This window comes from Colobus angolensis, unplaced genomic scaffold, assembly GCF_000951035.1.
Source record: "Colobus angolensis palliatus isolate OR3802 unplaced genomic scaffold, Cang.pa_1.0 Scaffold139, whole genome shotgun sequence".
Taxonomy (NCBI): Eukaryota; Metazoa; Chordata; class Mammalia; order Primates; family Cercopithecidae; genus Colobus; species Colobus angolensis.
This window is the reverse complement of record NW_012114477.1, coordinates 3,962,591-3,974,597: the sequence shown is the minus strand read 5'-3', so window position 1 is coordinate 3,974,597 and position 12,007 is coordinate 3,962,591. Positions and strand designations below refer to the sequence as shown.

General features: G+C 48.3%; 1 protein-coding gene across 1 annotated transcript in view; it reads left to right on the top strand.

Moving 5' to 3' along the window:
• The window catches only part of MYO18B (myosin XVIIIB), a 289,839-nt gene that overhangs the window by 82,951 nt on the left and 194,881 nt on the right, over positions 1–12,007 (top strand). The window contains exons 16-17 of the mRNA XM_011934846.1: positions 967–1,114; positions 10,325–10,484. Of these exons, the coding sequence (XP_011790236.1) occupies positions 967–1,114; positions 10,325–10,484 (308 nt within the window). The remainder of the gene's footprint in view (positions 1–966; positions 1,115–10,324; positions 10,485–12,007) is intronic.

Here is a 12,007-nt window from a genome sequence, read left to right as displayed (position 1 = left end):
AAAAAAAAAAAAAGAAAAAGAAAAAGGCCAAGGTGAAGGATACCTGGGATCCAGTTCCAGCTCTGCATCTTTGGCTCTCCATCCATGAGACCCTGGATGTGCCCCCTTCCCCTCTCTAGGCCTCTGAGGGGTGTGGATTCCTCAGTTAGGGTGACCAACTGTCCTGGTTTGCATAGGACTTTCCCAACTTTAGCACTGAAAGTTTCATGTCCCGGGCACAGTAGGACAGTTGGTCACTGTGCATATTGCATTTCCTCTATGACCACTTGTTAGCCTTCTTTTGGTTGTGCCACCTCCTTGTGGGCCCTCAGAGAGGCCCTTTAAACTCCCCAGGCCTCTCTCAGTTTCCCATATGCACCATTACAGGGTTAACTAGATGGTCTCTGAAGCTTATGGCTAGATTTAAAATTCTACGTCTGTGCTATTGAATCATGTTCGCCTTCTCTGAAATGTTCTTTGAGTGCTTATTGTTGTTTTTTTTTCCTCCCCAAGATTTTAGTTTAAATAATACAAGGACTTCTTAGAGGAAATGATGCAGACAGAATTAATCCTTTCTCGTTTGATTGTGCACAAATAGACCAGCTGCCTGTATGTATCTAGAAATGTGCAATGTCCAGAGGGTTCCCTTTGTTGAATCCTCACCACGGCCCTCCAAGGAAGGTATTTTCAGTCTCCATTACACAGGAGGAAACAAGGCTCAGAGAAGTGTAGTAAGTTGCCCAAGACCACACAGGAGGTTAGCACAGAGGCAGGATTTGGACAGCTTGCAAATGAGCAGTTGCTGTCATTTCGTGGCTTCAACACTGAGAGTCTGGGGTGAATGGGAGCATGGTTTTGGGTAGGCACATTCTGAGTCCTGACGCTTGGAACTTGGATGCTCCCATTCCCCATCGGTGGGAAGAGAAGCCCAAGACAGGCCTCTGATGGGGATCAGGGCCCTTCAATGAATCCTGGGTCTCCTACCAGGTCCGCTTACCAGCTGGAGGAGGTGCCCAGGATGCCAAAGGCCTTTTCTGGGTCTTGGATGAGGAAGTCCGTGTAGAGGGCTCCAGTGACAGTGTGGTGCTCAAGCGTCTGTGTGCTGCCTTCGAGAAGAAAGGAGCTGGGACTGAAGGTAGGGAAGCAACGAGCTGGGGATGGGGCCTGAGTCCAGCCTGGGTGTTGGAATCTATCCTTCTCAGCTGCAGAAAAAGCCCTGAGAAGGCCTGCACAGAGGCTCCAACGTGCAGAGGTGAATGTGCATGAGCCTGTGTGTGCTTTCATTCATTCAAGTATTCAACAAACACATTGAGCAGCCCCTATGTGCTGGGTACTGTTCCATATGGTAGTTAACCAGCCTGGAGTGGGCCATGTCCTCGTGGGGGAAGGGACAAACTCACAGGCAAGCGCACGTGTGCACACTGAGCCTGCAACTGCACTCTGATGGGGTGCGTCGGTGCATCTCATTTTTCTGGTAACCAGTGGGAGAAGCATGCAGATGAATCTAACAGAGAGCCAGGAACATGATGCAGGACAAGTTTGGAGATGGCTTCTGGGCTCAGACTGCAGAGACTCTTGCTGGTCATGCAAAGGTCTTAACCCTAGAGCAACGAGAAGCCATGAAGGATTCTAGGCAGTGGGAGGCATGATGAGCTTCACATTCTGGAAAGTTCCCTGAGGCTGTAGTGTGAAGATATGGTAGGAAGGCAGGTGGCCAGGGTGAGAGAGGAGCTGGCCGTGGTGAGAGAGGAGCTGGCCTGCCCCAGTAGGTAGAAGCTTCTGGAGGTGTTTAGCAGGTAAAGTCCATAGCACTTGGTGGGAGTTGGATTGGTGGAAGGAGGAGCAAGAGGGGAGATGAAGACGTGAAACCAGAACAAAGTGATCATGAGATTCGGTATCCATAGGCTCCAAGTTGAAATCTAGTTATTTCTACTTTCCCCTGCATGATGTGGGGCAAACCTCTCATAGTCTTAGTTGATATGTTTTTAAAATGGGGAAAGAAGTCACCCCTTGCCCCTTTTTCTCTACCATTTCTACTACGATGATTGGGTCATATTATGTGCGTGCAGAGCTTTGTCACCAGGGGCAAGGTGTTGCAGGTTTATTGATGAGAATGAGGATGTTGATGGTGACAGAGAACGTGATTCTGGGGTTGGGGAGTGTTGCATTGCTCCACTCAGAGCTGCATACTCAGCTTTATGGATATCTTCTGGTAGCATTCTGCTCCATACTTAGAGATACATATTCTTATTCCCAAACTGAGTTCCAGAAATGCCTGTGCAAGGTCACCCAGAGGAGAAGGGTCAAAAGGCAGATTCAAAACATGGTTTATCTGGATCTGAGACTCAGATCCCCACACCACTAGGCACTTAAGAAGGCAAAGGTACTGGCTGGGCGTGGTGGTTCACGCCTGTAATCACAGCACTTTGGGAGGCCGAGGCGGGTGGATCACTTGAGGTCAGGAGTTCCAGACCAGCTTGGCCAACATGGTGAAAACCCATCTCTACTAAAAATTCAAAAAATTAGCTGGGTGTGATGGCACACGCCTGTAGTCCTAGCTACTTGGGAGGCTGAGGCAGGAGAATCTCTTGAACCTGGGAGGTGGAGGTTGCAATGAGCCAAGATCGCACCATGGCACTCCAGCCTGGAAAACAAGAGTGAAATTCTTTTTTTTTTTGAGACGGAGTCTTGCTCTGTCGCCCGGGCTGGAGTGCAGTGGCCGGATCTCAGCTCACTGCAAGCTCCGCCTCCCGGGTTCACGCCATTCTCCTGCCTCAGCCTCCCAAGTGGCTGGGATTACAGGCGCCTGCCACCTCGCCCGGCTAGTTTTTTTGTATTTTTTTAGTAGAGACGGGGTTTCATTGTGTTCGCCAGGATGGTCTCGATCTCCTGACCTCGTGATCCACCCGTCTCGGCCTCCCAAAGTGCTGGGATTACAGGCTTGAGCCACCGCGCCCGGCCAAGAGTGAAATTCTATCTGAAAAAAAAAAATAAAGAAGGTAAATGTGCTTAGTGATCTTATCAGTCCCAACCGTCTTTGAGGCCAGGATGTGTGTTCTTCCTCATTCATTCCTTGGTCCATTCAGAAAATATGGGTGGAGCACCTAATACGTGGCAGCCACTGTCCTAGCCCAGGAGATGCATCAGTGAAGAAAACACACATCTTCACCCACATGGGACTGCCCTTCCAGCAGAGAAGAGACAGCAAGGCAGGTGCGTCTGAAAGAAGAAGACTGAGGACTGTGGCTCTGGTTGAGGTCACTGAGAGAATGAGGCTTGGCTGAGAAGATGTCCAAGGACTAGATTCTGGGACATTCCTATGTCAAGGTGTCAGGAACAAGGCAAACAACCAGCACAGGAGACTGAGGTGTGGTCAGGGAGGCAGGTGGGAAACCCAGGAGAATGTGACTCCCTGAACGCCACAGGAGGAGGGAGGGATCGACCTTATCAAATGGGGCTGAAAGGTCAAATGAGGTATGGGCTGAGGAATGACCATTGGATTTGGCCGCGTTGAAGTCGTTGGAGATGTAGACAGATGCATCTTGATGGAATGTTTCGGGTGATTGTCCAACTGGAACGGCTTATAAGAAATTGGGAGAAGAGTCACCATCCAGTGAGTGAGTGCCGGCAGAAGCTTCCGCCCTATGGTGACCAGCAGAGGCCTCTGTCTGAGACTTTCATGGTGGATTTCTGTGCCCACATCCGGACAGGATTGTCTAACCAGTGAAGCAGCAACAGCATCTGATGCCTCCTGCAGCTCTCCCTGGAGCAAGCTCACAGTGCAAATTCCTCAATTATTCCCAGACAGCTTTTCTCTGCCAGTGACTGGCGCAGAGCTGACTTCTCTGCCCATCATGGAGGCACAGTGCCTGGTGTTCTGGGGGCCCATGAAAATGTCGTTTTAAATTGTTTTAAATTTTAAGGTCGGGGTACATGTGCAGGATGTGGAGGTTTGTTATATAGGTAAATGTGTGCCATGGTGATTTACTGCACAGATTGTCCCGTCACTCAGGTATTAAGCCCAGCATCCATTAGCTATTCTTCCTGATGCTCTCCCTCCTCATCCCACTGTGTGCCCACTGTGTGCTGTTCTCTCCCAGAAAATGTTTTAATTTCTGGAACGGAAAAGAACTTTTAGGTCAAGTGCAATTCTTTAATATGTGCCTATATATTAAATTATACATATACACATGTGTGTATATGTATAATTTATATGTATATATAATATGTGTGTATATATACATATATACGTATATGTATACATATATACACACACATATATACACACTCATACATATGTACACACATACACACATATATACAAACACATACATATGTATACACATGCACACACGTATACAAACACACTCACATATATACAAACATATGCACACATACACACATATACATATATATACACACACACATAGAGAGAGAGAGAGAGGGAGTTTCACTCTTGTTGCCCAGGCTGGAGTGCAGTGGCGTGATCTCGGCTCACTGCAACCTCTGCCTCCCGGGTTCAAGCAATTCTCCTGCCTCAGCTTCCTGAGTAGCTGGGATTACAGGCGCCTGCCACCATGCCTGGCTAATTTTTTGTATTTTTAGTAGAGATGGGGTGTCACCATGTTGGCCAGGCTGGTCTGGAACTACTGACTTCAAGTGATCCACCCGCCTCGGCCTCCCAAAGTGCTGGGATTACACACACACAGTCATGCACCGCCTGGCAATGTTTCAGTCAACGGACTGTGCATACAAATGGTGATTCCATAAGATGATAATACCATATTTTTACTGCACCTTTTCTAGGTTTAGATGTGTTTAGATATACAAGTACTTACCATTGTGTTATGGTGGCTTACAGTATTCAGTGTGGTCCCATGCTGTACAGGTTTGCAGTTAGGAGCCATGGGCTGTACATATAGCCTATGTGTGTGGTAGGCTGTACCATCTAGGTTGGTGTAAGCATACCCTATGGTGTTCCCACAAGGACTGAATCACCTAATGATGCAGTTCTTGGAGTTCTCACTCCAAAGGCCAGGCGGACTCGTGGCTCTCCAGACTGTCAAAGGGACCCCTGTCTGTAGGTATGGTATGGGCTCAGGAGTGGAGATTTTGGGGAGGCAGGGAGGCATCTCCACCTCCCATTGCACAACCGTATGTGTGTATGTGTGTGTATATGGGTATGCCTGTGTGTAAATATATGTGTATATGTGTGAACACATGTGTATATATGTGTATATGTGTGCCTATATGTGTATGTGTGTATTCGTGTGTGCCTGTGTGTGTGCATGTGTGTGTGTATGTCTAGTTGTTTGTATATGTGAGGGTATGTATGTAGTGCGTATGCTTGTATATATGTGTGTGTATATATGTATGTGTGTGTGTATATATGTATGAGTGTATACGTGTGTGTGTATATGTGTATTTGTATATATGTGTGCATGTGTGTGTATATATGTATGAGTGTGTATACACTTGTGTATGTGTGTATATATGTATGTGTGTATGTGTGTATGTACGTATGAGTGTGTATACGTGTGTGCATGTGTGTATATGTGTGTATATATGTATGTGTGTGTATATATGTATGTATGTGTATGTGTGTATATATGTGTGTATGTGTGTATATGTTTGTATATATGTGAGTGTGTTTGTATACGTGTGTGCATGTGTATATGTGTGTACATATGTATGTGTTTGTATATATGTGTGTACATATGTATGAGTGTGTTTGTATATATGTGTGTACATATGTATGAGTGTGTTTGTGTATGTGTGTATATGTGTGTATATATGTGTATATACGTATGGGTGTGTTTGTGTGTGTGTGTATATATGTGTATATATGTATGAGATGTATGAGTGTATTTGTATACATGTCTGTGCATTTGTGTATATGTGTGTGTGTGTATATATTTTCATGGAGGAAGGTGCCCATAAAAGCAAAAGTGCCTAGGACCTAGGAAGTCATGCCGTGGCCCTGGCGGTGCTCACCCTGCAGGGGTCCTGGCATTTACTTAATCCTGGCAATGATGGATTCCCCTCCACGCAGCCTGGGGTGTGAGATGTGTCTGCCCCTTTGCTAGCTGGGGAAGGAGAATGAATGAGTGGCAGAAACTGCTAGTTGTGGAGCCCTTGGTTGGAGCCAGGACTGTGGGCTTCACTGCACCTCAGCTACAGGGAGGTGATTGAGTCCTTGCTGAGGTCCAGTGGCTTCCCAGGGCTCTGTAGGTGCCGAGCACAGGGCTAGCACTGAACCTGGGCAGCCTCACTCCAAAGGCCAGGCGGACTTGTGGCTCTCCAGGCTGTCAAAGGGACCCCTGTCTGTATGTATGATATGGGCTCAGGAGTGGAGATTTTGGGGAGGCAGGGAGGCATCTCACTCAGATCTCAGAGTGAGATCCATCTCACAAGAGCTGGGGAAGCCCAGGCTTTGGGCCCCAGAGCCCTGAGGTGGCTCCTGCTCACTGCTCAACTGCACCGTTGGTGACTCCTGGAAAGTCCCCTCCCGGTTCCGTAGGACAGCAGTCCTGGTGAAACCCGGGGGCTGTGGTGAGGATGAAGGTGCTGCGTACTCCGAGCATTTCCACCTCCCCCTCTTTCAGCTCTCTGCTCAGGGGTCCCCCTTTAGACGCCTTCCCTGCCCTGTCTGAAGCTGTCCCCCTGGCAGCCTCACTACCCCATCACAATTCCGTTTCCTCCTTCAGGGCCCTTGCCAGGCTCTGTGAAGTTGTGGTTGTTTCTCTGCTTGCTTGCTTGTTGCCATTCTCCCTACGACCCTGTGCTCCCCAAGGGCAGTTGTTCCTGTTCACTGTCTCCCCAGGGCCCTCATATTAACAAGGCCGTATCTGCATGTTCCCCTCCCCTCTCCTGTTCCCATCACACAGCTCTCTTTGCTGCTCTTCAAACATACCATGCACATTCCCACCTCTGGGCCCTGACGTCAGCAGCTCCTTCTGCCTGGGGGGCCCTTCCGCCACATTCCAGCCCAGTGCCGCCCATGGCCTTTCCCTGACCTCCTTGTGAAAAGCAGTGACCCCTCCCTGCCTGTGATCCTGGCTCCCTCCCCGGTTTTTCTCTTCCCTGCTGCTTTGGTCACCAGGGCATGTCTCACACTTGCTCATCAGTAATTTCCCCTTGGGGAAGGCCAGCTGCATGGTGACAGGGGCAAGGCTGGTCACCTCTGTGGGGATGACAGCTGGCACAGCTGGCGGGATGAGGTGCACAGTGAATACTTTTTACAAAACTGATGAATATGTGAAAACTCAGTGATCCAGAATCAATGAAATGTATTATCAAAGGAAATGTTTTCTGGATCCTGCCTTGTAGGCAAAAGAGATGGAAAGTAGGGTTGGAAGCAGAAGGCATATGGCAGAGTGAGGCTGGAGTGGGCAGAAGGGGATGTGGTTAGATTGGGGGCCCCTCCCCTTTATCCATGAGGTCTATCGTGTCCGTCGCAGACATCCCTAGCAGGATGCTATAAAGCCCTCAGTTCCCAAGGGAGAGACTCTGTCCACATCCTTTGCCTTAAACCACCTGATAAGACACATTAATTATGACATTTTGTTTCAAAAGAAAAAATAGTTATCTTCCCCTATTGCTTTCTGGTTGGCTCTGAGTTAATGAGAACATTCGATCATCCAGAACACTTGGGGCCTTCCGGCTAACCCAGGGCTCGCTGTTTATGACCTCTTTCCCTTACCTCAGGTACATTTGCTGGGTGTTCTCACAAGGGTCAGCAGGGATCAGCCCTCATGGAGCCCAGGCACAGGGGACAGTCAGGTGACAGGCCCTCATCAACCTCTGAGTGTGACCTGCAGAGGCTGAGGGGGCCCTGTCTGGGGGTCCAGGCTCCTGGGGGAGGTGACGAAGCCTGAAGTTGTGAGAGAGATATGCTGGATAAAGCTCCATCTTCCAGAAGTATCCACGGGGCTCCCGAAAGCCAAAGACTTCACGGGAAATGCTTTCATGGACAAAATTGTGGAATAAAAGTCAACTTCAGGATAAAGGAGTGAATGAGGGAAACAAGCAGGCCTGGAACCTGGGTACTGTTTTCCAGGACATTGCCTGGGAAATGTGGCATCTCCATGTACTGGACACCACCCTGGACAGAGAAAGGCTTTTGGACCAGCAGACCTGTGGCCTCATCCTGCTGTGCCCCATTAGCCAAACTGCCTCATGTCTCTGAACTTCAGTGTCGTTTTCTAGAAACCAGCCCAGAGATGCTCACATCACCAACCAGAGTGAAATCACTCATGCTGGCATGTCCAGCAGAGAGTGCTAGGAGCCGGGGCTTAGCAAACATCAACATCCTTTCTTCTTTCTTCCCTGTCCACTACTCGGTCGTGATCTTCATTCAGAGCCCAGCCCTGTACTGGCGCTGAGCCTAACAATGAGTCGACTAGTCCCTGCTCTGAGGTTGCTTCCAGTACGGTGGAAGGAGACAGCCAGGTAAACAGATACCTGTGGCATTGCAAATGCAGCGTGGACGTTTGCGCCAAAGTCTGGTGTGTGCTTTGTCACCTCGCTCCCCATGGGTGCTTTACTCTACCATTGGAAGGGGACTTTCTTGAGGGCAGGGACTGCACGGCTCTGAAAGCCTCACAGGACACTCTTGAAACAGGGAAACTTCACTTCGCTAGAAGGGTTCTGTGTTGGTAACTTCCGTTATCCTGGACAGGGGCAATCTGGGAAGTGAGCACAGAGTACCTCTAAGCAACCACACAGGTGGCAGATGCCACGCCCTTTACTCCTACACAGGCTCATGAAAGCTGCAGAGTCTCACACTGCTTTATTTTTCAGGGAGTTTCAAGAAATGCAGGTCCTTTGTTTCCTAGCTTACTGGAGTTTAGAGGCAGCAAATTAGGATTTGAGGGGAAGACTTAGGACCCTCATGCATACAAGTACGTTGGCAATAGCAGGATGGGAAAGCAAAGTAAGATCGTTCCGGATAGATCCAAGAGTCATAATAATCTGACCACTCTTAATAGGAATCCATTTGGGGACCGGGTGCAGTAGCTTATGCCTGTAATCCCAGCATTGTGGGAGGCCGAGGCCGGCAGATCACTTGAGGTCAGGAGTTCGAGACCAGCCTGGCCAACATGGTGAAACCCTGTCTCTACTAAAAATACAAAATTAGCTGGGCATATTGGTTCATGCCTGTAATCCCAGCTACTCGAGAGGCTGCGGCAGAAGAATTGCTTGAACCTGGGAGGTGGAGGTTACAGTGAGCCGAGATCACTCCATTGCACTCCAGTCTGGGCGACAAGAGCGAAACTCTGTCTCAAAAAAAACAAACAAACAAAAAAAATCCATCTGCGGTCATTCAGTGTGGGGACATCTATCCCAAACCTGTGATTGCAACCTGTGAGCATCGCAATAGTTAGAGTGATATAATAAATGAATAGCAATCCCTTAATTAACCCATGCATTCATTCTGCAAGCACTTCTGGACTCTGCCTGTGCCAAGCATGATGCTGGGCACTGGGGATGTGAGCATAAACAACACTTCATGATTCGGGAACACCAGCAAAGGTTTAAGTGCAGTCAAGGGCAGTGACAACCATTACTGCCGACTGAGTGACCATTATGTGCTGGACACTGTACTAAAATATTTTACGTACATTATCTCCTTTAAGCCATAAGCCACTCTGGGAGGTATGCATTATTTAATCCACATTTTACAAAGGAGGAAACTGATGCTCAGAGACTTACTGGGCTCAGCGCCCTTCACACAGTAATAAATGGTAAAGAACCTAGGATTTCTCTAGCCCCCAAGATCAGGCCCATTTGTTTCTCCCACCCTGTCTCTTGAAACCAATGTGCCCATATCTCCCAAAAGTACTCCCTGTATTTATTTGGTTGATGGTGTTCAAAATGATTTTACATGGCATATAACTAAATATTTTAAAAATATTTCATCATCATTGCCATGCATATCAGAAAACGAACATGTCTTGCACATCAAATCTGCAATATGATTCTTCTTTTAAAATGAATGTACTGTACTTGTGAAAATGTAAGTCGATTTAAAGAAAACATTAAGTAAATCACAGCCCAGGTGATATGTGGTTATATATATAGAAAAACTCGAGGAGATTGAGTATGCAAATGATGTTTGGGAAAAGCAGGTATCCTAGATTTAAGAAAGCAAGAAAGAATAAAATCCACTTTGGAAATAATGTACACAAATTCACTATAGCAGGAGAAACGTGGGTACCTTCAACCATGAGCTTTAGCTATCTGGAAACACATTAAGATGGATACTGTGTGTTTAGGGGATGCCAGCTGATTGCAATGTGTCCCCACCAGGCCCTAGCACTCATGCCACCATGTCTCTTTCCAGAGTCCTCTGCCCTGCGGACCTGTGAGCAGCCCCTCCAGTGTGAGATTTTCCACCAGCTGGGATGGGACCCTGTGCGGTATGACCTCATGGGCTGGCTCCACAGAGCCAAGCCCAACCTCTCAGCCCTGGATGCACCCCAGGTCCTGCAGCAGTCAAAAAGGTGAGTTGGGCCAGGGCTGGGGACGGGGATGGGGCATTGGAGGCACTGTGTTTTCCTTCCCACCTAAACTATGCAGCTACAACAACACAGTGTGGGAGGGCCAGCCCAGGAATCCCATCCCTCCATAATGGAACAAAGAACCATAACTTGAATTGGAGCAGTGCAATGTCTCCCTGGGGCCAGAGCGAACCCAGCCGAGGAGAAAAGCTGGCCTTCTGGGGAGGTGGAACAAAAGCTAAAAAGCTGTGACTTCTTATTTTGGCACTTTGCCTTTCATTAAGTATCTGAGAGATGATGTGACTGGAACAACTTTTATGGACATTCAAGAACTAGGGGGTCGTAAAACTGAAATGATACGTTTTGTAGCATTAAAAAAAGCTCACCATGTTCCCTGGCTGCTCAGCCCAGAGTGCTGGCATGAGGCTGGCAGCATTCTCTGCTTTTAGTTCACAGGGTTATTGGAAAATGCTGTGTGTGTGTATGTGCGCGCGTGTGTGTGCATGTGTGCGTGTACGTGTGTGTGTGTTTGTGTGTGTGTGCACGCATGCTCCCAAGTTCAGTGCTGGAATTCTGCAGGGGTAGAGCTTAGAGACAAGAAGAGAAACTGAGACCACCAGGGAGGTGCTGATGTCTCAGGTGAGCACCAGGGTGAGAAAGGACCACTTGCTCACTACCCCCTATGTGCCTCCGATCAGCATAAATGCTTTATTAGTATCTTCTTAATCTTTATCACAACACAAGATCCTTAGTCCCATTTTACACATGAGAAAAATCGAGGCCCTGGGTGGTGAAGTGGCTTGCCTTTGCTCAACGCAGCAAAATGGGAGCACAGCCAGGACCCAGCTTGGGTCTAAGAGATGCTTGGAGAATTCCCAGCACATTATGTCAGAGCTGACTGGAAACCCGTATCCAGGAGTGGGGCTCATGAACATCCAGCTCCTGGAGAGAGATCCAGGCCGGGGATGGGGCAGCAGGAGCTGCGAGCACACAGAGGACTGAATGATGACCCAGGTGGCCTGGATTGAGTCCCAGCCCTGCCCTTTGTCACCTGAGTGACCGTGGGCAGTCGCTCTCCCTTCTCTTGGTTGTTTCTGCTTCCTGCACCATAAATAAGAGTTGGACGAGGCTACAAGACTCAGCGGTCTCCAGCTTTGGAGTCAGGAAAATGCTCAGATTCTGTTTTTCCCTCTTTTAAGCTGTATGACCTGGACTTCAGTTTCATAATCTAAGAAATGGGAATGAGGTTCCAAAGCTCCCATGTCTGATATAGGAAGGCTTTGGTGACGTAAAATAGCAGATGACGTATTAGAGAGCCTGGTTCATAGTTGGCTCATGGAAGAGAGCAGGCCAGTTCTGCTTTTTTGGAATAGACACTTAAAAAGCTAGCACCCTTGGCCAGGCGCAGTGGCTCACTCCTGTAATCCTAGCTTTTTGGGAGGCCAAGGCGGGCAGATCATGAGGTCGAGATCGAGATCATCCTGGCCAACATGGTGACGTAAAATAGCAGATGACGTATTAGAGAG